General features: G+C 43.4%; 2 protein-coding genes across 2 annotated transcripts in view; both read left to right on the forward strand.

Moving 5' to 3' along the window:
- The window catches only part of ALDH1A3 (aldehyde dehydrogenase 1 family member A3), a 61,419-nt gene extending 39,473 nt beyond the window's left edge, over nt 1-21,946 (forward strand). The window contains exons 6-13 of the mRNA XM_058155913.1: nt 2,243-2,371; nt 3,958-4,071; nt 7,682-7,784; nt 9,951-10,135; nt 11,969-12,133; nt 14,880-15,037; nt 16,087-16,161; nt 20,599-21,946. Of these exons, the coding sequence (XP_058011896.1) occupies nt 2,243-2,371; nt 3,958-4,071; nt 7,682-7,784; nt 9,951-10,135; nt 11,969-12,133; nt 14,880-15,037; nt 16,087-16,161; nt 20,599-20,671 (1,002 nt within the window). The 3' untranslated portion in view covers nt 20,672-21,946. The remainder of the gene's footprint in view (nt 1-2,242; nt 2,372-3,957; nt 4,072-7,681; nt 7,785-9,950; nt 10,136-11,968; nt 12,134-14,879; nt 15,038-16,086; nt 16,162-20,598) is intronic.
- Nucleotides 21,947-25,724: 3,778 nt separating this feature from the next.
- LRRK1 (leucine rich repeat kinase 1) overlaps nt 25,725-27,562 on the forward strand; it is a 112,243-nt gene continuing 110,405 nt past the window's right edge. Inside the window, exon 1 of the mRNA XM_058155914.1 lies at nt 25,725-25,929. The gene's annotated coding sequence lies outside the window, so the exon portion shown is untranslated. The remainder of the gene's footprint in view (nt 25,930-27,562) is intronic.

Here is a 27,562-nt window from a genome sequence, read left to right on the forward strand (position 1 = left end):
ACACCAGAACAACTAGACACAAGAACAGTTTTTTCCCGAAGGCCATCACTCTGCTAAACAAATAATTCCCTGTACACTGTCAAACTATTTACTAAATCTGCACTACTATTAATCTTCTCATCGTTCCCATCACCAATCTCTTTCCACTTATGACTGTATGACTGTAACTTTGTTGCTGGCAATCCTTATGATTTATATTGATTATTGACCATCAATTGTGTTGTAAATGTTGTACCTTGATGAACGTATCTTTTCTTTTATGTACACTGAGAGCATATGCACCAAGACAAATGCCTTGTGTGTCCAATCACACTTGGCCAATAAAAAATGCTATTCTATTCTATTCTATTCTATTCTATTCTATTCTATTCTATTCTATTCTATTCTATTCTATTCTATTCTATTCTATTCTATTCTATTCTGTTGTAAGAGGTGGTAGTATGGGAGGGTTTCTTCTAAAATCCAGCACCATTTCTACGGTTTTGAGTGTATTTAGTTCAAGATTGTTTCGGTCGCACCACGAGGCTAGTCGTTCGACTTCCTGTCTGTATGCGGATTCATCGTTGTCTTGAATGAGACCAATCACTGTTGTATCATCTGCAAACTTCAGTAGTTTAACAGATGGATCATTAGGGATGCAGTCATTGGTATACAGAGAGAAGAAAAGTGGGGAGAGCACACATCCTTGTGGGGGGCCGTGGGCTAATTGTACAGGTATCTGATGTGATTCTGCTTAGCTTCATCTGCTGCTTCCTGTCTGTTAGGAACATGTATTAATTAATCGTATGCTGCAATCATGGGATTGTTGATGGCTTGCAAAATAAGCTAATAGAATAACCGTAGGGATACATAAGAGAATTAAAACCGAGAGACGACACACAGCATTAGAGCCACAAACTTGTGTCTTCAACATTTTCTAGGAGGTAGATAACACTGGAGACAGCCATATCTCCAGTGGGAGGGAATCCCAAATTTGTCCCATCTTCAGAAAACGATGCTGCGTTTCTCTATCTCCCAGAAAAAGGGGAGACCGAGAAGGCAGTCAGCTGTTTCTCTGGGCATGATCGGAGGGGCCGCTGGGGAAATGCGGTCTTGCAAGTAACTTGCACAAATCCACACAAATGTCTCTGGAGTGGCTGCGTTTTAGCAAAGCGCAATTCAATCACTGCCATTTGGTAATGACTTGGCCAACACACGCGGGACTGCTCTTATTTTTAGACCTTTTTGGCTTCTTCCTGTGTGCACGTGCCAGCACATAGCTGACTTTAGCTGATTTTAAAAAAGAAAGAAAGAAAGAAAGCTGGATTGCATCTGGTTAGTACTTGAGTGGGAGACCAAGTGTAAAAAAAAATGGGAAAAAAAGGTTAATTACAGAAATTTTTATAATGCTGTCGAGAAAACCACACGGCTATGTCCAGGAAGTCACCTTTATGTCTGCTTATCCTTGACAAAGCTTGACAACGGTAACTCTTCCCTGTTTTTTAAAAAAATCTTTTTGAAAGGGAACTTTTTAAAAAAGGGTCTACCAGCCGAAATTTAGCAGCTGCTAGTTGTTTCTCTGCAGGTTATAGCTAACAAAATCGGTGTACGCAGCCCCACAGCGACACTTAGAGATGGGATGAAGTATTGCACCATGATAAAAAGGATGTGCTCCTGTTAGAACATGTAGGTCCCGTCCTTCAAATGGAAAACGGATAAATTCCACATTCTATAACATTCTATGTCATAAGCAGCATGGATATTAAACTGTAGAATATTTAAGTTAAGTAGCAAATACTATTGATTATGGTGGGGTTTTTTTTTTAACTGAGTGGTGTGGTGGCGTAGAGGTGAAAATGCTCTCTTCCCACTTGGAAGGTTGAGAGTTCAATCCTAGGGAGTGGCAGATGTTTTATCTCCTAAGACGCAAAGAAAAAAATATCTGCTGCGAACTGCATGTAGGCATCAGGAAGGGCATCCGGCCAGTAAATGCTCAACTCCATCCAGTTGTCCCGACTCTACACCAAATTAAGGGATTACAGGGTCATAAAAAAGGCAGTTTATGATGGTTATTTAATTGACAGATTTGTTTTTATCTGGGAGTAACCACACTTTAGTTCTCCAGCTCCTTAGGAGGAGCATCAAAAAGGGAACTGGAAGAATGATAGGGAAGTCCTTCTTAGCATCTCTGGGTCACTGTTGAGACAAATTCCTTGTGTGTCTAACCACACTTGGTCAAATGAAATATTCTTCTTTTTTTCAGTGGAATTTTCCTTTGCTGATGCTGATCTGGAAGATGGCCCCAGCTTTGTGTTGTGGCAACACCTTAGTTGTGAAACCTGCTGAGCAGACACCCCTCACCTCCCTCCACCTGGGCTCTTTAGTCAAGGAGGTAAGTGCCACGAATAAATCAAGGAGTTAGAGCTGGGGTTAGAGAAGAGACCCTCCCTAGTTTTCTGGAAGGTTGAAGGAAAGAAGAAGTACTTTGAGACCCGCAAAATGAACATTAGGGAGCGATATTTTGAGGTAGTGCAGACAAGAACCAAAACCGTGAGTACTTCTAACATCACCTTTTACTGTAAGGTAAAGGTTCCCCTCGCACATATGTGCTAGTCGTTCCCGACTCTAGGGGGCAGTGCTCATCTCCGTTTCAAAGCCGAAGAGCCAGTGCTGTCCGAAGATGGCTCCGTGGTCATGTGGCCGGCATGACTAAACGCCAAAGGCGCACGGAACGCTGTTACCTTCCCACCAAAGGTGGTCCCTATTTTTCTATTTGCATTTTTGACGTGCTTTCGAACTGCTAGGTTGGCAGAAGCTGCAACAAGAAATGGGAGCTCACCCCATTACACGGCATTAGGGGTTTGAATCGCTGAACTGCCGACCTTTCGATCGACAAGCTCAGCGTCCTAGCCACTGAGCCACTGCGTCCCTTTTATCTTTTACTTTAAGATTGCATTAATAGAATCTTGCAAAATTTGAAAGCCCTTCTCCCTTTTTTTTTTTATTTACTTTCTAGAAAACTAGGGAAGGTCTCTTCTGAGATGCTTCCCTTGCTCCCTTTTCTTCTGTGGGCCGAGATACCATTTTTGCATGATGGTTGTTCAGTTTGCAGCTCGCTCACTCTCAAGTTCATTCCCCACGTACCATTACAGATGCACAGACATCCATTTTTCTGACATGTGCCTACTGAAAAGTAAATTCTACTGAGGCCTGGCACTCAGATAAATTGGCCATCAACAGGCACATAGAGATAAACAACAAGGATCAGGAGACATGATAGCGGTGTTTCAATATTTGAGGGGCTGCAACAGAGAAGGGAGGGGGTCAACCTATTTTCCAAAGCACCTGAAGGCCAGACAAGGAATAATGGATGGAAACAGACCAAGGAGAGATTCAACCTGGAAATAAGGAGGAATTTTCTGACACTGAGAACAATCAACCCATGGAACAGAAGTTGCCTTTGGAAGCTTCATCACTTGAGACTTTCAAGAAAAGATTGGACTGCCATTTGTGAGAAATGATATAGGTTCTCCTGCTTGAGCAGGGGGGGGGAGGGGTTGGATTAGATGACCTACAAGGTCCCTTCCAACTCTGTTATTCTATTCTACCTATAAGGTCCCTTAGAAGACCTCCAAGGTCCCTTCCAACTCTGTTAATCTGTTAACACTCACACCAATAGGTCAATCCACTAGTAAATAAAATAAGATCAAATCCTGTTCCCTTCTAGCATTGATGATGTTACCTAGCTTGGTAAAGAAGCGTCTGCAAGAAAACCACCGAGTTCAGAGAACTGCAAGGATTCAACAAACCCTTCTGAGTTTATTAACAATCTTGAGTTCCAGCTAACCAAATACAGAATTTCAAAAGTGTTATAGTAGTTTTAGCAAACAGGTCTGTTGCCACATCCCTTATGCTTCTGTTCCTTTCTTAACAGTTCCCCCCACCTCAGTGCAACTCAAAACATGTTATTCGTTTTAGGCAGGGTTCCCTCCAGGGGTCCTGAACATTGTGCCAGGATATGGACCTACGGCGGGAGCTGCTCTTTCCATGCATCCCAAGGTTGACAAAATAGCATTCACGGGCTCCACAGAGGTAAGTGATGGTAATGTGTACGTCAGTGGTGGGTTTCAATTTTTTTTACTACCGGTTCCATGGGCGTGGCTTGGTGGGCGTGGCATGGCATGGCGTGGCTTGGTGGGCGTGGCTTGGTGGGCGTGGCAGGGAATAATGGATGGAAACTGATCAAGAAGAGATTCAACCTACAAATAAGGAGAAACTTACTGACAGTGAGAGCAATCAACTCATGGAACAGAAGTTGCCTTCAGAAGTTGTAAAGCTTTCAAGAAGAGGCTGGACAGCCATCTGTCAGAAATGGTGTAGAGTCTCCTACTTGGGCGGGGGGGGGGGTTGGACTAGATGACCTACAAGGTCCTTCCAAACTCTGTTAATCTGTACATATCTGTACTTTCTTTCTAAGATAGTGGCCCCCAAGCTTTTGGGTACCAGCAACCGGTTCTGCGGAGAGAGATTTTTCCATGGACCGGTGGGGATGTAGTTTTGTGTAATGGGGCTTGGTTTGTTTGTGCTGCCTGGTTTCTGGCATGCTACAGCTTGTGGGGGGGTTGGACTAGATGACCTCCAAGGACCCTTCCAACTCTGTTAATCTGTAAACTTAAATCTACAAAATACTTTATTTTCCAGGAGAGACACACACACACACACACAAAATTCCCAGGCATATTTGCAACTATTTCCAGATAATCGGTACAGATGGTTGCAATACAGATTCCTCACCTTTTTGCATTTAAGTATTATAAAAAAAATGATGAAGATGAGAGATAAATCAAGTCTCTGGCTGTTAAAGAACAGGAAATCAGAAACCCACAGGGGTCTGCTGTCCATCGCCAGAAACTCTGCATCAGGAGAGCCCATACGGTTTGTTCTGTCTCCCTTTATGGAAATCATCTCTCCAAAATTTTGGCATTGGATGCAGGAAGAGGTGGTTCACTCGCCATGTTTCTGCTTAACTGAATTCACCTGTAGATAAGCTGACACACGTGTGGTTTGATTCAGGTTAACCTAGGCCAGTGATTGTTAACCTTTTTGGTGCCGAGTGCCCAAAGTGTGTGCAAATGCAAATTGTAAAGTGTAAATGTAAAGTGCGTGCAAATGTAAGCGTGCATGCACAAAACCCCAAAATGCAATGCGAGTGCCCCCCACGCATGCGCCCCTTACATGCACCCAGCACCCCATGCATGCACAGGCGTGTCCCCTGCATTCTCCCCGTCCCCTGCACATGTGTGGCAGAGACCTGAAGACCAGCTGCGCATGTGCCCCAACCCAGTGCATGCGCACGCATCCCTCGCACATGCGCCCCACCTCCTGTGCCCAGTTTTGGCTTCCATGTTGGTGCAGGAGGCCTTCCAGGCCCAAAATGGGGCATGGTGGGCGTGCACATGAACCCCCCAAATGCAATGCGAGTGCCCCCCACGCATGCACTCCTCACATGCACCCAGCGCCCCATGCATGCACGCGCCCCGTGCATTCTCCCCGTCCCCTGCACATGGCTGGCAGAGACCTGAAGTTTAGCTGGTTGGCAGGAGGCACACCCGCATGCACAGTGAAGCTGGGCTGGGCTAATGGCTGGTGTTCTGTCCCCCCTTCACCTCCGTCCGAGCGATGGCTTAATTAGCCGGCACTATCAGCTTTGGCAGCAAAATAACAAGTGTCTGCCAAGTGTCTCTGTTATCTCCCTCAACGCCCAACAGTACTTCCGCTCTTAGTTAAACAGTTAATTTGGCTGCTACAAAGAGGCACAGCAGCTCTTGCTGCCTTTATATCCTGTGGGGTGTGGCTCCATGATTCAGCACTTCCTAGGCCTGCCCCACCCCTGCTTTTGTTGTTCCCTCCTCTCCTGCTTACGAAACCTAGGGTCCAGCCAGGCCTGATTGCCATCAGCTGCGTCTAAAGGCGTGGCCTGTGGGGGGAAACAGTTGGGATGGAGGCCTCATTATTTCTTCCACCTGGCCTGCTTCTGGCTCCTGGAGCTGAGCCAGGGAACCCAGTGCTCCTGAGGTAAATCCTGACGGCCCTTCCCCCTCACTTTCCAAGTCACTTTCTGGCAGGAGGCCCGGCTCGGGGGGCGCAGACACAACAGCTGGTGTGTCTGCAGAGAGGGCTCTGCGTGCCGCCTGTGTCATGCGTGTCATAGGTTCGCCATTACGGTCCTGGGCTCTGAGAAGGGTGGACTCTCAAGTGTCCTTTCCAGAAACCTCATCCACTCTCCGCTTACGGTGTTTGGAGTTGAGGATTTAATGTCCTTGCCAGCCTTCTGTCAGTTCTCATCTGTTACGGTCTTTCTGGCACGCTTGAGATGCCTGCCTGTAATTATGAGAAATTGCTGTCACACCGAAGGGTCTGGCAAAGGCCTTTCGGTTGGGAATCTTGGCATGTAGCAGCTCCCTCTAATGGCTGAAACTTTTGATTGTTGCCAAAGAGGTTTTGTTTTTCCCCCACCCCATGCCCCAGTTTCTGGGGTGTTTAATTATGAGGGTTTCTTAAGGTAATTATTAGACAATGTCCAGGATCTGATTTGAGAGGCCAGGGATGGGGTTAATGGTCTTATACAAATACCTGAGTTGATATGGACGTGTTTGGACCTAGGGTGGTTCAGGATATTTGCAAATTGTCCCTTCCTTCCTTCCTTCCTTCCTTCCTTCCTTCCTTCCTTCCTTCCTTCCTTCCTTCTTCCCTCCCTTCTTCCCTCCCTCCCTCCCTTCCTGCCTCCCTGCCTGCCTCCTTCCTTCCTTCCTTCCATCCATCCATCCTTCCGTCCTTTTTTCTTTCTTTCTTTCTTTCTTTCTTTCTTTCTTTCTTTCTTTCTTTCTTTCTTTCTTTCTTTCTTTCTTTCTTTCTCTTTCCTTGCTCCCATGCTTGCTTCCTTGCTTGCTTCCTTCCTTCCTTCCTTCCTTCCTTCCTTCCTTCCTTCCTTTCTTTCTTTTACCTTCCTTCCTTCCTTCCTTCATTTCTTTTTTTCTTCCTTCTTTCAGGTCGATTCTGCCTAATATTAGAAAACGAACATAGCCTTCGTCAGACATAAATACCAATATTTGGGGGATGTCGGCTGTTCTTGGAAAACAATCTTAGCAAATTCCTAATTAGCGTTTTCTCTGACTGAACAAAATATTCAGAACAAGGTTCTTTCCTTTTTGTGGGGTAGAGGCTAGGAATCTCACATTCCCCGCCCTTTTTCTTTCTTTCTTTCTTTCTTTCTTTCTTTCTTTCTTTCTTTCTTTCTTTCTTTCTTTCTTTCTTTCTCTTTCCTTTTCTTTCTCTTTCCTTCCTTCCTTCTTCCTTCCTTCCTTCCTTCTTCCTTCCTTCCTTCCTTCCTTCCTTCCTTCCTTCCTTCCTTCCTTCCTTTCTTTCTTTTACCTTCCTTCCTTCCTTCCTTCATTTCTTTTTTTCTTCCTTCTTTCAGGTCGATTCTGCCTAATATTAGAAAACGAACATAGCCTTCGTCAGACATAAATACCAATATTTGGGGGATGTCGGCTGTTCTTGGAAAACAATCTTAGCAAATTCCTAATTAGCGTTTTCTCTGACTGAACAAAATATTCAGAACAAGGTTCTTTCCTTTTTGTGGGGTAGAGGCTAGGAATCTCACATTCCCCCCCGCCCTTTTTTTCTTTTTTCTTTGGCACAGGTTGGAAGGCTGATCAAAGAAGCCGCTTCGAAAAGCAATCTCAAGAGGGTGACTCTGGAGCTGGGCGGGAAAAATCCTTGCATTGTCTGCGCAGATGCTGACTGTGAGTGGGATCCGATGGGGAAATTTCTGCTGCCGCTAACCTATGTTTCTCCTGGTCTTTTCAAGATAGCATGCAGAAGCTGTGAAGCTGTATTGGGGTGGGGAGGAGTTAATAGTGGGGACAGGTGAAAAAGGAAGAGAAAAAACAACCCTATGATTATTCAGACTTTCGGGTACTCTGTCTGTCTGTCTACCCACCTACCTATATCTATCTATCTATCTATCTATCTATCTATCTATCTATCTATCTATCTATCTATCTATCTATCTATCTATCTATCTATCCACCTATATTATTTATCCTATCTACCCACCTACCTACCTATCCATCCATCCATCTACCCACCTACCCATATTATCTATCTATCTATCTATCTATCTATCTATCTGTCTGTCTGTCTGTCTGTCTGTCTGTCTGTCTGTCCGTCCGTCCGTCCGTCCGTCCGTCCATCCAACCATCCATCCATCCATCCATTCATCCATCCATCCATCCATCCATCCATCCATCCATGAGTTAATTCTCAGCTGTTCTAATAAAGTCTGTTTGTTTTGGAACTGAGTGCGTCTACTACTACTTACTTGGGCCTGGGTCACAACACCTGCTGTTCTGTCCCCTCCCGGCCTCAGCCACGTGAGCTGGCTAAACGAGCCAGTAATTGAGTTCACGGCTGCTATCAGTCCTGGCAGGGAATCTGCAGCTGCCTGCCAAAGTCTCCCTTATCTTGGGGTTGCCGGGCAACCAGGAAGTCAGCAATCCAGGCCGAATGTTCAGCTCAATTCTCCATGAGTCAAATAGTTCAGCTCAATTTTTGCTCGTCACGGAGCAGAAGAGCAGCCAGGGCTGCTTTTATACTCTGTGGGGTGTGGCTCTGTGACTCAGCACTCTCTAGGCCTGCCCCACCCCTTCCTTTGTTGTAGCCGCCTCTCGTATCTCCAAAACCTGGGATCTAGCCAGGCTTGATTGCCATCAGCTGGGTCTAAAGGCGTGGCCTGGGGAGGGGAAAGAGTCAGGGGACGGAGGTCTCGTTATCTCCTCCACCTGGCCTGCCTCCGGCTCCTGGAGCTGAGTCAGGGAAGCCGGTGCTCCAGGGGTAAGTCATGATGGCCCTTCCCCCTCACTTTCCGAGTCACTTTCTGGCAGGGGGCCCAGCTCGGGGGGCGCAGACACAACACCTGCATCCCACAGATGGGGCTTCGCTTGTTTGCATGGTCTGGTTTCTAGCAGGCCACAGCCCAGTGTCAGTCCACAGGCCGGGGGCTGGGAACCACTGCACTTCACCAAAATGCTTCTCTAAACTTAGACACATTCCTGCAATTTTCTAGGCAACATTTCCAAGAAGGTGGCTTGCCATTACCATCTTCCCAGGGCTGATAGAGAGAGACCTGGCCCAAAGTTATCCAGCTGGCTTTGTCCTTAAGGCAGAACTAGAACTCCCGGTCTTCTGATTTCTAATATAGCCTTAACCCCTATATCAAGCTGAGTCTCCCATGGGAAAATAGCTACTCTTTCTTCAAAAGTGTGCATCTCTGCAAATCCATATTGCACATGTAAAGATACCAATTAAAATGCTGGGGAAAGAGCTACCTATGCCAAGCGGTCTTGGTATATCACAGCTGCCTGTGCTAATACAGTGTTTCCCTGAAAATGGGCCTCTTGTGGCTCAACAGACTAATGCAGTCTGTTATTAACACAGCTGTCTGCAATTACTGCAGGTTCTAGTCCCACCAGGCCCAAGGTTGACTCAGCCTTCCATCCTTTATAAGGTAGGTAAAATGAGGACCTAGATTGTTGGGGGCAATAAGTTGACTTTGTATATAAATATACAAATAGGATGAAGACTATTGCTAACATAGTGTAAGCCGCCCTGAGTCTTCGGAGAAGGGTGGGATATAAATGCGAATAAAAAAAAATAAAAATAAGATCAGGTCTTATATTAATTTTTGCTCCGAAAGTCGCACAAAGGCTTATTTTCTGGTTAGGTCCTATTTTGGGGGAAATACGGTACTAAATGCATTCATCTGGCTGACAACCTTAACTGAGGTTTATTTTGGGGGTAGGGCTATTACGAGCATCCTGAAAAATCATGCTAGGGCTTATTTTCTGGTTGGGTCTTATTTTCGGGAAAGCAGGGTATTTTTAATCTCTTTTTCTCTGACCTTTTTCCAGTGGACTTAGCTGTGGACTGTGCCCACCAGGGTGTCTTCTTCAACCAAGGTCAATGCTGCACAGCGGCTTCGCGTGTTTTTGTGGAGGAGCAGATCTATCCAGAATTTGTCAAACGCAGTGTGGAATATGCAAAGAAGCGACTCGTGGGAGACCCATTTGATTTCCAAACAGAGCAGGGACCACAGGTATTCTATTACCTTTGCAGAGCTGTCTATTTAATCCCAGAGCCTTTGGTGCAGTTTGTTAACTACCCAGTGTGCTTACAATGTGGCCATACATTAAATATAGAAATATCTACTGAGATAGAAGCTGGCAGGTTCAAGCCACAGGGACTAGTACAGTGATGGCTAACCTTTTTGCCATTGCGTGCCAGGAGTAGTGGGGGGAGGGCATCACGTGCATATATGCCCACACCCATAATTCTATGTGCCCCGCCCCCACACATATGCGTGCAACCCCCTCCACTCCGGGCCCGGTAGGCCCGTTTTTCTCTCTCCCCGGGCTCCAGAACCTTTCTAGGAGCTTGGGGAGGGTGAAAATGGTCCCACGAGAAGTTGGCAAATGGGCCATTTCTGGCCTCCGGGGGGCTGGGGAAGGCTGTTTTCGCCCTCTCCAAGCTCCTAGAAAGGCTCTGAAGCCTGGGGAGAGAGAAAAATGGGCCTTCCCCAGCACCCCCTGAGGCCCTCCAGAGGCAGGAAACAGCTTGTTTCCCTACTTCCAGTAGGCCCAGAAGGCCCGAAAATCATGTGTGTGCCAGAGCCAAGTTCACGTGCCCACTGATATGGCTATGCGTGCCACCTGTGGCAAGCATGCCATAGGTTCACCATCATGGGACTAGTATTGTTCTGCTTGTTTATAATTCCATTTCTGTCTGTGAAAATGTGTGACTTTAACACTCTTGTTTGTCCCATTTATTTATTCATCACATTTATATAGCCACCCATTGTAAATTGTAAATCTGGGTGATGTCCATTGCTTTTATTAAAGTTTTTGAACAATCCAAGGAAGAAATAGATTCTGGAAAAGTAATTGTATCTGGACTGGACTGAAACAAATATTTTCTCCCCCTTTATTTGTGTCCTGCCGTTAATGTTTTTACAAACAGCTCAGGGTGATGAACGTATCCAACATACCTTCCTGCTCCTATTTGCCTCATAACAACCACCCTGTGAGGTGAGTTGGGCTGAGAGAAAGGAACTGGCCCTGAACAGCCATCTTTTATGGCAAAAACAGGACCAGAACTCACCATCTCCTGGTGATTGGCCCCCAGAGTCATCCAGCTGGCTTTCATGGCTAAGGCGGGACTAGAACTCATCTTCTCCTGGTGTTTGGTGCTCAAAGTCACCCAGCTGGCTTTCATGGCTAAGGCGGGACTAGAACTCATCTTCTCCTGGTGTTTGGTACTCAAAGTCACCCAGCTGGCTTTCATGGCTAAGGCGGGACTAGAACTCATCTTCTCCTGGTGTTTGGTGCTCAAAGTCACCCAGCTGGCTTTCATGGCTAAGGCAGGACTAGAACTCACCTTCTCCTGGTGTTTGGTACTCAAAGTCCCCCAGCTGGCTTTCATGGCTAAGGTGGGACTAGAATTCACAGCCCTCCAGTTTCTAGCCCAGTTTCTAGACCAAACTGGCTCTCTTAAATAATTATTAAATAGATTAACAGAGTTGGAAGGAACCTTATAGGTCATCTAGTTCAACCCCCCCACTCAAGCAGGAGACCCTACCCCATTTCTGACAGATGGCAGTCCAATCTTTCCTTGGAAGCCTCCAGGGATGAAGCTCCCACAACTTCCGAAGGCAACTTCTGTTCCATCGGTTGATTGTTCTCACTGTCAGAAAATTCCTCCTTATTTCCAGGTTGAATCTCTCCTTGGTCAGTTTCCATCGTTAGTTGTGTTATGTTTTCCATGAGGAAGACGAGGATAAGAAAGAAGTCCCACGTTGATCTCTGTGTCACACTATTAGCATCCATTTCTAGTTCTCGCAAGAGCCTTGCAAAGTGTGTTTTGATTTTGATAGATCGATCAGCAGCAGTTTGACAAGATCTTGGACCTGATCGAAAGCGGGAAGAAAGAAGGTGCCAAGTTGGAGTGTGGCGGTTTAGCGATGGGCGATTGCGGCCTGTTCATCAAGCCCACCATTTTTTCAGAAGTCACCGACAATATGCGAATTGCCAAAGAGGAGGTATTTATTTATCTATTTATCTACAAATTTATGTAACCTCCCAACGAACACACAGCGCACAGGTGATTGTAGATGTAGATATGGGGTGGTTAACAAAGAAGCCATTTTTGTTCGTAATCTTGTCCATTCCACCCTTTATAAAAAAATAAAATAAAGAGGCACCTGGATCAAAGTAAAACATTAGGTGTTCCTGGCCGGGTGCTCTCCAAAATATTTTGGGACTTCAGTTCAAAGAATTTTGTCCTGCTACGACAACACAACCAAAGGACGCCATTTCATTTCATTTATTAAATTTCTATACCGCCCTTCTCCCAAAGGACTCAGGGCGGTTTACAGCCAATAAAACATAATATATAAACAGACTTAAAATACAGTATAAAAATCTAATTCTATTAGGCTAATATCAATTAAAAATTATGCTAAAACAATAATAAAACCCCATTTAAAACAATAATAACTTAGGCCAACCCTGCACAATGGAATAAGAAAGTCTTGAGCTCACGACGGAAGGTCTGGAGGTCAGGGAGTAATCGTAACCCCGGAGGAAGCTCATTCCAGAGGATGGGTGCCCCCACAGAGAAGGCTCTCCCCCTGGGGGTCACCAGCCGGTCACCAGATGGGAATGCCGCACAATGTTTGGACAAATAGTTGCAAATAGAAGGTTTTTTTATATATAAAAAAAATACTTTATAAACAAACAAACATTTAATACATCAGTCATTCCTTCCGTGTGACATCTCCGTGTTTTCTTCATGGCTCCATCTTTTTGTTGTTTCTTCTTTCTTCATTTCAATTTAATCTATTGCCATTTTTTCACAAGTACAATATTCTAATTATACCATGTTCTTACATAACGATCAATTTGCTTATCTATATCTTTTTTTCTAACCAATGGTAAAATTGATCCCATATCTTAAAATATTCTGAATCCTCCCTTTCTTTGATCATCAAAGTTAATCTATTCATTTCTGCACAATCTAATTTTTTTTTAAAATAACTTCTCCTTCCAGGGGGATTTTTTCTATTTTCCAGTTTTGTGCAAAAACAATTCTTGCTGTTATTACATGTATAATCAAATTAATATTTTCTTTACTGATTTGCTCTGGGAGGACACCCAATAAGAACAGCTCCGGTTTTAAATCAATGTGTTGTTGGGTCATTTTTTCTAATCAACCCTTTATTTTATTCCAATAATTTTTACCTTTTGGGCATGTCCACCACATATGATAATAAGATCCTAGTAACTGGTGAAATTTCCAACATTTAGCTGATTTATCTTTAAACATTTTTGCCAGTTTTTCATGAGGCATATGGCATCTATAAAACATTTTATATTGATTTTCTTTATATATATTTTTATTTTTTTTAATTTGAATTTATATCCCGCCATTCTCCGAAGACTCAGGGCGGCTTACATTGTGTAAGGCAATAGTCTTCATTCTATTTGTATATTTATATACAAAGTCAACTTATTGCCCCCCCAACAATCTGGGTCCTCATTTTACCTACCTTATAAAGGATGGAGGGCTGAGTCAACCTTGGGCCTGGTGGGACTCGAACCTGCAATTGTAATTGCAGGCAGCTGTGTTAATAACAGACTGCATTAGCCTGTTGAGCCACAAGAGGCTCTTATATGCAGTGGACATTGTTAATTTGTAGTTCCTCTCCCATAACTGTTGCCATTTATCTAGATCTATTGAGTATCTGAAATTTTTAGGCCATTGTGATTGCAGAAATTGATGGAGTTGGCTGAAATTGGCAAAATTGACCATTCTGGTGAAAGAAAAGAACATAAGTACTTCTGTTTCCACATGGAGACCGCTTCTGAACTTTGTGCTAGAAGTGGAAAAGAATGAAAATTTGATTTTGGGTTTTACCAATTAAATTGATAGGTGTTTATAGAAATGGCTTGTTCGTATTATTACGAAAAAGCAAAAAGTTGTGATTCGATGTGAATGCCTTATTTTACTGCAACAGAGAGAGTTGGAAGTCAGTGTTTCTTTTTCTTTTTGTCAGGCTTGGAAACCATGCTAGGCCTTAGGTTTCCAGACGCTGCCACATTTTTCCCCCTGAGGGGAAGGAGGGGGGTTGAGGGGTACGGTGACATTCTTCAAGCAGTCAAGGTCGGATTGTGTTCACATCTGCAGAAGGAGTGGCAAGAAGATATTCGAATAAAGTGGAAGGACGTTGGACCATGTGACCAGCAAAGGGGTTAGGGGGGTGGGACTCTTGGGGTTTGTATAACTGGGAAAAGAATCCGGAAGTTCAGTTTTGGAATTTCACTCATCGTGTGCCAGTTTCCTCATGCTAGTAAAGAACTCTGAAAGACAATGGCTTCTGAGTTTTTTTTATGCAGAAGAGGTTTTTCTGGAACCCTGACACTTTTTTTTTCTTATCACTTCTCTTCCCCCTCTTCCCCTCCACCGTTTTCCTATTTCCTATTTTCTTATTTTGCATCTTATTTTATCTTATAACCCAATAAAAATGTTAAACACGGGAAATGCCGCACAGTGTGATTGCTGAATAGCCTAGTATAAAAGGCAAGGTGCTTTAGATCAGGGGTCTCCAACCTTGGCAACTTTAAGACTTGTGGACTTCAATTCCCAGAATTTCTCAGCCAGCAAAGCTGGCTGAGGAATTCTGGGAGTTGAAGTCCACAGGTCTTAAAGTTGCCAAGGTTGGAGACCCTTGCTTTAGGTAACTCAACTGATTCATCTTCTGATGGCCATGATTTTGATGTCAACAGATTTTTGGACCCGTGCAGCCCATAACAAAGTTTAAAAGCCTAGAAGAAGTCATACAGAGAGCCAATAATACAGAATATGGACTTACAGCAGCGGTGTTTACAAAGAACTTGGATAGAGCCTTGACATTGGCCTCAGCACTACAATCTGGCACTATCTGGTGAGGTGCTATTTTTTTCTCTTTCCTGCAGAAAGTCGCTTCGTTGAGTAATTGCACTTCAATCTTCGTGTCAGCTTTGGAAGCCATACTAGGCCAGCATTGCAGGCATTGTAGACGAAGTATAAGTCTATGTCCCCTCCTCCTCCTCTTCTGACCTTAGAGTACATTAAGCTGTTTTTCATTTGCCTAGTTAATGCATGAAATAATACTAGTTAATACTTTATAAAGGAATAGGGATATAGGGTTAACGCAACACAGCAAGTCACGGGTGTCAAACACAAGGCCTGTGGGCTGGATCCGGCCCATGATGCCAGATCTGGCCCGTGGGGCTGTTCTGGAAAATGTAAGGGGCCAGCCCGCGTGATTTTGGCCCAGTCTACCCAATGCAGCAACTGCCCGATCTATCCAATGTGTCGTTGGCCCATTCTACCTAATGTGAAGAGGAAACATTCTAGCAGTTTGGGGAGTGGCGTCAAGTTGGCCACACCCATCCAGTTGGCCATACCCATCCAGTTGGCCATGCCCCACCAAGGTCAGCCATAGCCCTCAGTGAAATTGAGTTTGACACCCTGCGCTAAGTCATTCTCTGGCTTGTTTGGCTGCGTCTATGTTGCCAGCAGAGGGACGCGGTGGCTGAGCTTGTCTATCAAAAGGTCGGCAGTTCAGCGGTTCGAATCCCTAGTGCCACGTAACAGGCTGAGCTCCCATTACTTGTCCCAGCTTCTGCCAACCTAGCAGTTCAAAAGCACATCAAAAATGCAAGTAGAAAAATAGGGACCACCTTTGGTGGGAAGGTAACAGCATTCCGTGCGCCTTTGGCGTTTAGTCATGCCAGCCACATGACCACAGAGACGTCTTCAGACAGCGCTGGCTCTTCGGCTTTGAAACGGAGATGAGCAGCGCCCCCTAGAGTCAGGAACGACTAGCACATATGTTGCCAGCTGTGGTTCCTTCAGAAAAACATAGTTAAGCACACCAAGGCTTAGCTTAGAGTTGTAAGCTCTTTCCAAACGGTAGAGCTGTATTATTCGTTTCTTTGTTTTCCACAGGATCAATTGCTACAACTCCTTCTTTGCACAAGCTCCCTTCGGTGGTTTTAAAATGTCAGGAAATGGCAGAGAACTGTAAGTCTGGTTTTTGTTTTTGAAGAAAATTAAGCTGCAGAATGGCAGGAACAAGAATCTAATTTTCCTTTGTCTTGGCTTAGAGGGTTTTGTTTGTTGCCTTGCCTGGACTTCTGGTGTTCCTTATTCCCCCTGTGCCACTGGACCTTTTAATTTGGATGAGCTGTTCATATGCAGATCTTCCCAACAAATGCAAATTATTTCTCCTTTAACCAGTATTTGGGCCATATGCCTGTGATCCTTAGGGTGGTATTTTTTTATTTGTATCCCCTCTTTCATTTCACCAAGATAATATACAGAAAAATAACCCCTTCTAAAGATATAGTTTGATTAAGCCAGTTTGATTAAGGCACCAGGCTAGAAAGTGGACCATGAAATCAACTGGGAGACCTGGAGCCAGTCCCTTTCTCTCAGCCCTAGGAAAGAGACAGTGGCAAACCACTTCTCAAATTTGCCAAGAAAACTAAAGGGGTTCTCTAGACAGGAGACAGGCTTCAACAAAAGTCAAGATAGATTTGAACTCTCTCTCTCCCTCTTGGTCTCCATTTCCCCCCTCCCCCTCTCTTCCTCTCCCTCCCACCCCCAGAGGTAGGATTCACTTATCTTCCCTACTGGTTCGCAAATGTGAGCACACATGCGCATGCTCAGGCTTCTGTGCATGCTCTGTGCTCGCTCATGCACCTTCCATGCATATGCACAGCCTCCAAAACATGGCTAAATAGGTCGGCATTACTTTCAGGCAGGTGGGCGGAGCCTACTGCAGTTGGCGCTACCGGTCTGCCCGAACCAGACAGTACTGGCTGAATCCCACCACTGCCTCCCCCACTCTCTCTTACACACACACACACACACACACACACACACACACACACACACAATTTACAGCAATGAAGGCAGGAAATAAACATATTATCGTGTTATTCACCGTAATATACCAGTTTAAAATATCCAGAAAAATGAAATTTTAACCCGCTGCTCTCCAAATAACTAATAAACAGAAAAGGCTCTTTCTTGTCACCGTATAAGATACCAATAATACTTAGAGAAAAAAGTTGTTAAAGCAATTGCCCCAAATTGAACCCTTCCAGATTTGTGAATTGAGGTTGTTGAATTTCCTTGTGAGCCATAACCATTGCCAAGAATTCTGGGAGTTGACATCCCCACATCAGGGAAAAACCAAGGAGAAGAAAGTTAATTTAGCGAGGGACATGTTCACACAGGTGGACTCTGAGGCAGATAGGAATTTGAAAGATAATCATATTTGGAGCTGGATGCACAAGCCAAGGTTTTTAGAATGATTTCCTACTTCCTACAAATTTAAATATAATTCAAATGTTCAAAAATTGCTCGTAGCCCAAAGGAGTCTTCTAGGGAATGCTGCTGAAAGTATGCATTAGTGTGTAAGCCTTCATGTAACTCAGGGGTAGTCAACCTTTTTATACCTACCGCCCACTTTTGTATCTCTGTTAGTAGTAAAATTTTCTAACCGCCCACCGGTTCCACAGTAATGGTGATTTATAAATTAGAGAAGTAACTTTACTTTATAAAATTTATAATTGGACAATTTGACAAAACCCCTAGCACCCACCATGAAAGCTAGAATGCCCACTAGTGGGCAGTAGGGACCAGGTTGACTACCATTCGACGAAGTCTCATTCGTCATCTTCAGGCTTCAGCTTCGTGCTTCTGGGAGCAATGTGTGATCGCAGCTGTTTCTTCCTTTTAACTGCTAGTGGGGGTTTGAACTGATTGGGTGGGAGCTTGGCTGTGCTCTGATTGGATGGGGTTTTTTCTGTGCTCTGATTGGCTGGGGTGTGTGTCCTGTGTTGGTGGGGGCTTGGTTGTGCTCAGTCTAGTCTGTGCTGCAGGGGGATTTGAGCTGGTGAGCTGCATAGCTGTTGTTTGGCTTTGTGGTCGTGCTACATTTTCATAGTGGGTGTCAGTCTGCTGCATGAATGGATTGGAGGGGTTTGAAATGGCTAATGTTGCAGCTGCGGTCTGGCTTCTGGTCCTTGGTCGTGCTTCATGATCAGTGTGGGTTTGGGTCTGCTTTCTGGGTGGATGTGTGGTGGTGACATCCTGTGTGGACCTTGTGAGTGTGGGTCTGGTGTCATTCCTCGTGTTAGGGACTCGTTTGTCAATAAGGGCGGGTTTCCAAATGGCTGGTAGGCAGGAGGTGTCATCTCCTTTGTTCATGCTGTGTGGGCGTTTTCTATCTCAATGGCTTCTCTGATTATTCTGTTGTTAAAGTGTTCAGTTTTGGCGATAGTTCTGGTCTTTTTAAAGTCAATATCATGTCCTGTGACTTTAAAGTGTTGGACCAGGGAAGAAGTTGGTTCCTCTTTTTTGAAGACCAGAACTATCGCCAAAACTGAACACTTTAACAACAGAATAATCAGAGAAACCAGCTCAAATCCCCCTGCAGCACAGACTAGACTGAGCACAACCAAGCCCCCACCAACACAGGACACACCCCCAGCCAATCAGAGCACAGAAAAACCCCCATCCAATCAGAGCACAGCCAAGCTCCCACCCAATCAGTTCAAACCCCCACTAGCAGTTAAAAGGAAGAAACAGCTGCGATCACACATTGCTCCCAGAAGCACGAAGCTGAAGCCTGAAGATGACGAATGAGACTTCGTCGAAACGTCGCCAAGACACTTCCAATTTTACACGGGAGAAAACCCGAACAACCAAAGACCTATATACAAACACCCGTGAAAACCTCAGAAAACAATCTCATTCGTCATCTTCAGGCTTCAGCTTCGTGCTTCTGGGAGCAATGTGTGATTGCAGCTGTTTCTTCCTTTTTAACTGCTAGTTAATGAGACTTCGTCGAAACATCGCCAAGACACTTCCAATTTTACGCGGGAGAAAACCCGAATAACCAAAGACCTACATACAAACACCCACGAAAACCTCAGAAAACATACATACATACATACATACATACATACATACATACATACATACATATATATATATATATACACACACACACATACACACACACACACACAAATTGCTGATAAAGAAATAAAGGGAAACTAGTATAGATCTATTTTAAGCTTTTTCGCTTTCATCAGCTAGCCATACCCTTACTCGTTACAAGTTCCAATCCGAGTAAGGGTATGGCTAGCTGATGAAAGCGAAAAAAACTTGAAATAGATCTATACTAGTCTCCCTTTATTTCTTTATCTGCAAATATATATTTGGTATAAAATGGTTTGAATGCGACTGCCTGAGGGCTCCTGGATTGGAGCTGAAAGGCAAAAGGGAAGCACTATGCTCCCTCCCATATTGGGGTAGACCAAGTGCTTCGACAGAAAAACACTTCATATATATATATATATATTTCAAAATACAAACATTTCTTCTTTCCTAAAACAGTGTGTCATCTGAGTTCAAATATCTATATGCCAACCTTCAATATTTACAACATCATTCACTTAATATAATTCTCTAATCTTAAAATTATAATTTGTTAAACAGTTAAATATTATAAAGCCTATTTGTTTTTCCTCTTAATGTATCTTCTAGTAAAAATACAATAATAACACATAATTATCCTCCTCATCCTAATACTAACAATTATCATTTTATTTATACCTCTATCTTAACATATTTTCTTTTTTTCTTTAAACTTCTTTTATTTCCAGTTTCCCCTTTTACTCTCTAACCATGGATAAAATACATCCCATATCATACAATATTCAGTTTGTTCTTTCTCTTTGATTGCTAACCGAAGATTGTTAATCTGTTCGTTTCTACATGTTCTAATATTTTCCTAATCGCCTTCTCCTCAATAGGAATCTTTTTACTTTTCCAATGTCATTTCTGAAAAGGTTACCATCTTATGAGTGGCATTTAAGCTTATGTTAAAAAGGTGTGGGGAGGGAAGTAAATAGAGAGCAACTTTTTGGCATGCTGAAGTACTCATATCTTAAACTGTTTCAACTCCTACCCTCAAAACAACGCTATAGAGCACTGCACACCAGAACAACTAGACACAAGGACAGTTTTTTCCCGAACGCCATCACTCTGCTAAATAAAATTTCCCTCAACACTGCCAAACTAGTTAGTAAGTCTGCATTACTATTAATCTTCTCATCGTTCCTATCACCCACCTCCTCCCACTTATGACTGCACGACTGTAACCTTGTTGCTGACATCCTTACAATTGATATTGACTGTTTCCTAGTATGATTTGATTGATTATTTGTACCCTAAGACTATTGTTCAGTGTTGTACCTTATGATTCTTGAGGAACGTATCTTTTCTTTTATGTACACTGAGAGCATATGCACCAAGACAAATTCCTTGTGTGTCCAATCACACTTGGCCAATAAAAAATTCTATTCTATTCTATTCTATTCTATTCTATTCTATTCTATTCTATTCTATTCTATTCTACTCAAAATTTTTGTTCTTCCACAGAGGAGAATATGCTCTCTCAGAATACACAGAAGTGAAGACGGTCACCATTAAAGTGTCGCAGAAGACTTGTTGAGCTACGGATGCGCATGGAGGCTAAAACTCTGACACTCTGAATGTTGACACATAACACAGATTGGGGGGTACCTGCTAGAATTGGAAAGGGGGGAATTCCCCATTTTCCTTCCTTTAAAAAAAGGAAACCAAATGATCTTTTTTTTTTAAAGAGGGTTTTGTTGAGCTGCTCCTTCTAGCTCAAAAATTAATTATCTGGTTTTCTGAAACAGATGCGGTCTGCAAGATCTTTCCTCCAGCCTGGTTATCTTCCAGATGGGTTAGGACTTGATTTCCCATAAATCCTAGTCTTTGGTGGTTGTGCTAGGAATTCTGGGAATTGAAGCCCAAAACATCTGGAAGAATGAAGGACCATTGTATGAAAGTATTTTCAGGTAGCCAAACTCCAGTCAATCCAAAGAGATACTGAGGTTAGGGAAGGGATTTGCAGATGGGAGTCCTGAAGCTGTTCAACGTTTTTGTATTTCTTCACTTAGAGCTGTTTTCCAAATCTCTCAAGAAAATACTTTCATCAAGTGTTGAAGGCTAGATGAAGGCAGTATTCTACTTGCAATTTTTTTTCCTTGACTCTTAGTCTTATAGGCCACATTACTTAGGATTGCATTTTTGCAATTTAGCAATTCGTCTGTGTTTTGGGGAGTTTCTGGCAAATATTTCACTGTTGGCTAACGTGTTTTTGAAATGTTTCACGAATACAAATAAAGAAGGATCCCAGATGCTCTTGGGAGTTTCTTGTCCATTAACTTTTCCCACAGTTCTTGCACAGACATTTTTTTCCCTACTTCTGGATGGTGTATAAAAGCATTATAAGACAGCTACAGTAATTGCCTCTTTTTTGTGCATTTAATGATCACTGTCTACAGTGCAATCTGGAATCATTGTTTTATTTTTCTAGAGAGACTCTTTTTGAAATAAATATATTCCTCATTGTGATTTCAAGCTTTTTCAATGTCTTGTAATTATTGACGGTAACCGTATTTTATTATGGTTTTGTACACACTGAATTTTTCTTTTCTTTTCTTTTCTTTTCACTTTGGAAATTAAAATATTAGGCACTATTGTAAAGTACAACCTTGTAGAGTCTTTATATTATTTCATTGCATGTTAGTGCTGTCTTTTGGTATGAAGTATCATTAAAGGTTTAAATATAAATAAATATATATATATATATTTATAAATTAGAATGCAATTAATCTAATGTATTTTTATTGCTGATTGTACATGGAAATAATTTGCTTATTTTAAAAGTTATCTCTTGTAATAGTAGCACTATAGTTAATAAAATATAATTTTTATGATTCGACTTGCTCGTACTTGAGGGGAAATTCCATATACTGCAAAATAGATTTTTTTAAAAAGAATATTTGAACAATAATTTTTAAAAAAACAATGCAAACTAAACTCAGAAAGGAATAGGAAAAGAAAAAATAGAAAGTCTTGACCCTGCCTAGTTCTCTTAAGGATAAAAATAGAAAGGGAGAAAGGGATTCAGATTTCCAAGATTCTGTTACTCTATCTCACAGGAAAAGTAGTAGTTGCTTTCATAACTTTAGTTTTCCAGTCTGATCTCTTGATATCACTCCTGCAAGTCTGAGTGTGCACTCTTGCAAGACCCTCAATGAAGCTGTGGTGAGTGGAGGGCTGTATAAGAGAGAAAAGGAGGGAAGGAGGGAGGGAGGGAGGGAGGGAAGGAAGGAAGGAAGGAAGGAAGGAAGGAAGGAAAAAGACAGAAAAGGAGAAAGAAAGAAAAAAGGAAGGAAGGGAGACAAAAGGGAAAGAAATAAAGATAGAGAGAAAGGGAGGGAAGCAAGGAAGGAAGGAAGGAAGGAAAAAGACAGAAAAGGAGAAAGAAAGAAAAAAGGGAAGGGAAGAAGAAAAAGAAAAAGAAAAAAGAGAAAGAAAAGGCTATTATACATAGATGGACAGTTCTAACAACTACTGGTACACTATTTAACAATTTGTTTTATTAGATTTCCATCCAGCTTACCTCCAGGAACTCAAGATGACTAACATCCAGACATCCCACGATTTCATTTATTCACAAATCCCGCAAGACTTCTTGTGTGAATATGACTTTACCAGCTTTATCCAATGGGCTTTTTCTTTGTTAAAGCTGAACCAGCTTATTTCCATGCAAGATAGGATGACTGTCATATCTCACACCTGCTGGCCAGGAAAGTCCCACAATTCTATTGACAGGTTAGGGACTTACATCAAGTTGAAGGAATGTAATACCCTTCCACCTCCCTCTGACTGCACACTTAATAATGCAGGCTCTGCTTCTGTCCTCCTGAATTGAAAACCTTTTCCAACCTCTCAGCATGAGGAATAGAATAGAATAGAATAGAATAGAATAGAATAGAATAGAATATGGAATAGAATAATTAGAATAGAATAGAATAATTAGAATAGAATAGAATAGAATATGGAATAGAATAGAATAGAAAAGAAAAGAATAGAAGAATTAGAATAGAATAGAATAGAATAGAATATGGAATGGAACAGAACAGAACAGAACAGAACAGAACAGAACAAATAGAATAGAATAGAATAGAATAGAATAGAATAGAATAGAATAGAATATGGAATGGAACAGAACAGAACAAAAGAGTTGGAAGGGACCTTGGAGGTCTTCTAGTCCAACCCCCTGCTTAGGCAGGAAGCCCTACACCACTTCAGACAAATGGTTATCCAACATCTTCTTAAAAATTTTCAGTGTTGGAGCATTCACAACTTCTGGAGGAAAGTTGTTCCACTGATTAAATTGTTCTGACTGTCAGGAAATTTCTCCTAAGTTCTAGGTTGCTTCTCTCCTTGATTAGTTTCTACCCATTGCTTCTTGTCCTGCCCTCAAGTGCTTTGGAGACTAGCTTGACTCCCTCTTCTTTCTGGCAGCCCCTGAGATATTGGAACACTGCTATCATGTCTCCCCAAGTATTTCTTTTCATTAAACTAGACTATTTCATTAAATCCATTAAACAATTAACCAGTGAAACGGCTTGCTTTCACAAGTTGTCGGGGCTCCATCACTGGAGGTTTTTTAGAAGAGACTGGATAGCCATATCTGAAATAGTATAGGATCTCCTATACTAACAGAGGATTGGACTAGAAGACCTCCAAGGTCCCTTCCAGCTCTATTCCCAATTGGAAGAAAAAATAGTCAGTGATATGGAAACTAGGAGCTTCAGCATGAACTTAGGTATGGGGCAGTCTCTTCTTGTGCGATATCCATCATCGGATGTTGGCGATCATATTGGCAATCCTATTTTTATCAACAATCACATGAAAAAGTGCTGTTGAGTTTTGTCCAAACCAGTCCCTTAGATTTTGAAGCCATGATGTTGTTGTTCTTCTTCTGCCTGGACCTCATTTGCCTTTAAACTTTCCTTAGCGGATTAAGTGAGCTATGCCGTATTTTTCCAGGTGTCGCATCATATGTCCGAAATATTCTTTTTTTAATATTATAAAATATTAACACATGTCTGAAATATTCTAACTTTCACTTTTTTATGGTTTTGATGATTTCCCTTGGCTTTGTCAGGCTTGGGGAAAGGTGTGGGGCATTGGGATAGCTCAACATGATCCCTTGTATGTCTTAAGAATCAGAACTTGACATTTTAGTTGTTAAGCAGTTGCCAAGTTGATGCCAACTCAAGGAGATTTCCAGAGCTCCAGGCTACATTTTCCTGGGGCAACCATCCGCAGCAGCCAGCATCTGTTAGCTGTCAAGAGCAGCAATATGGTAAATGACTTAATGCTGGAAGAAATAACTGCAGTGGTGAATTTGATTTGCTGGCCACTCATAATAACGCATTGCATTTACCGTAGTTGCAACACTCTTCACAATTCTCACTTCCCTTGCTTTGATGGCAAACAAGGCCTTGCAAATAAGAACATGATTGATTCACGTTGACAGAAAGGTTTTTTTATGGATTTACATTGACACAACATAGTTACGCTTCCCTCGCCGGGAATTAAATTTATTTATTTATTTTTGTACAGTGTCCTGATTTGAGATCTGAAAAGCCTCCAATTTGAGGTCTGCAAATTTTCTTGAAATTATATTTATAAATTGCTCTACTTGCAGAGTAACCGGTAACACTATCCCAGTTTTGAAAAGTTGCTTAAAACCTTCATTAGTGTTTCTTCTTAGTGTTTCTTTTATGTGTATATGTGTGTGTGTATACACACAGACACACATACATACATACATACATACATACATATATGTATATATATATGTATGTATATATATATATACCATAGACACATATACACACACACATATATATTAATTATATATTATATATATTATCTCTCTCTCTCACACCCACCCACACCCACACACCAAATGCTTTCCGTGTCTGATCATATATTCTTGTGGAATCTGCTTGACCTCGTAAAATAGCAGCTCTGGCAGGGAAATGAATACTTCCTGGTTGGGGAAGCCACACTCATGCCAAATATAAAAATAAATAAATAAATAAATAAATTCTTGCCGGGATTCTTAAAATTTAGAGGGGCATTTTTTTTTTTAATCCTATGAGTAATTCTGGAGCGACCCTACCCTATAAGATCTCCAGCTGTGCAGATTCTCCGAGCAGGGGGAGTGGGATGGAGAAATAAATGTTGCACGGGAGATGCCTTCGCCAAACCAAGAAACAAACCCGAAGGCAGAGAGCGCGCGGATGCTAAGAAAGAACAGAAGAAAGTGAGTTGGAAGGGACTCTGGAGGTCATCTAGTCCAACCCCCCTTGCTCAAGCAGGAAAGTCGGACGTGATGCCAAGGGGTCGGCAAACCAATGGATGGGATGGAGAAAAAATTGGGACGGGGAGGGCGCTGGTTGGGGAAAACCTGCCCGAGGCGCGAGCTCGGGCTCCTCTCCCCGGATCCAGCTGGGTTGCGCCCCCGCGCTCGCCTTCCGCAGAACTTCCACAGCTGCGCCCGCCCGTCCTCGCCTTGCGCCGCCCTAGAAGCCGGAGGCGGCCACTCAGACTCGCCTTGCCGAGCCGGAAGACCCCACCCCCGGCCGGGCAATCGAGGAAGTGCCGGGGCTGCTCAAGCAGGGAAGCCGAACGCGCCTCCTCCTTCTCTTCCTCTCCGAGTTTGGCTCCGTTTTCCCCAGCTCGCAGGCATCCCACCGGGGGATGTCCCGCGCAGTCGGTCCTTCTGCGCCGCCCCCCCGCACCCGGTTTCTTCCTCTTTCCAAGTCCCAAGACATGGAGGGCGCGCCGAGGTTCCCCCGCAAGCCTTGCCCGGTAAGTGCGCGCAGGCTGGAAGGCTCGTGGTCGGTAACCAAGCACGAACGATTGCGCTCGTTGGAGGCGTCTCTAGGGACCGGTAGAGGAACCGAGCGCAGTCCAGGAAGACCAAGAGGAAGCGGGGGGGGGGGGGAATGGAGCGGGGGGGGGGGGGTTGGCACGGGAACCCTCCAGATTCGCCGGAATCCAGCTTGCCACTGGCGTCCGGTGCATCTGGGCGAGGCTGGCGAGAGCCGGAGGCTGACTTGCTCGTTGCCAAAAAGTTGCAGCCGAGGCTCGGCCTCTGGGCGCTGTCCAACATTCATTGTGTTAAATTTGCATCCTGTGACTATCATTAAGTGTTGTAAGTATTGTACCTTGTTGACGGTATCTTTTCCTTTATGTACACTGAGAGCATATGCACCAAGACAAATTCCTTGTGTGTCTAATCACACTTGGCCAATAAAAAAATCTATTCTATTCTATTCTATTCTATTCATGATTTTTGATGAACGTATCTTTTCTTTTATGTACACTGAGAGCATATGCACCAAGACAAATTCCTTGTGTGTCCAATCACACTTGGCCAATAAAAAATTCTATTCTATTCTATTCTATTCTATTCTATTCTATTCTATTCTATTCTATTCTATTCTAAATCTGCACTACTATTAATCTTCTGATCGTTCCCATCACCCACCTCCTCCCACTTATGACTGCATGACTGTAACTTTGTGCTTGTATCCTTACGATTTATATTGATATTGTTTCCTGATTGCTTATTTGTACCCTATGACTACCATTAAGAATTGTACCTTAGAATTCTTGATGATCTTTTATGTACACTGAGAGCATATGCACCATGACAAATTACTTGTGTGTCCAATCACACTTGGCCAATAAAGAATTCTCTCCTCTCCTCTCCTCTCCTCTCCTCTCCTCTCCTCTCCTCTCCTCTCCTCTCCTCTGCCTCGGCCAAGGCAGGCTTGGTGTTGCCCCGATCTAGACGGCCACCCTGCAGCCAAGAGCTGCTTTCCGGCTCTGCTGCTATCGCTTTGCTCGTAGAGGGATCTTCCTAGTTGTTCGAGATTCTGGGTGCCCTAAAAAAAGGCAGGTGAAGTCAGCTCTATGTCTTACTTTTAGGGGGGTTTGGGGAACCTCACCGCTTTCTCTTCCTCTCCGCCTGGCTTCCACCTCCCACTCCCTTTCGGCAGCTGCAAATGGACAGGTAACGTCAGGTTCCGATCAATGAACACAGTTGGAAGGGACCTTGTAGGTCATCTAGTCCAACCCCCCCCACCCCCTGCCCAAGCAGGACACCCTACCGACACCATTTCTGATTAGATGAAATCCAGCAGGTTCTGACAGGTTCTGGAGAACCGGTAGTGGAAAAGTTGAGCAGTTCAGAGAACTGGCAAATACCACCTCTGGCTGGCCCCAGAGTGGGGTGGGAATGAAGATTTTGCAATATCCTTCCCCCATGAGTGGGGTGGGAATGGGAATTTTGCAGTATCCTCCCCCTGGGGTTGGGTGGGAATGGAAATTTTGCAGTATCCTTCTCTTGGAGCGGGGTGGGAATGGGGATTTTGTAGTATCCTCCCCCTGGAGTGGGGTGGGAATGGATTTTTTGCGGTATCCTCCTCTTGGAGTG

The sequence above is a fragment of the Ahaetulla prasina genome, chromosome 13 (assembly GCF_028640845.1).
Source record: "Ahaetulla prasina isolate Xishuangbanna chromosome 13, ASM2864084v1, whole genome shotgun sequence".
Taxonomy (NCBI): Eukaryota; Metazoa; Chordata; class Lepidosauria; order Squamata; family Colubridae; genus Ahaetulla; species Ahaetulla prasina.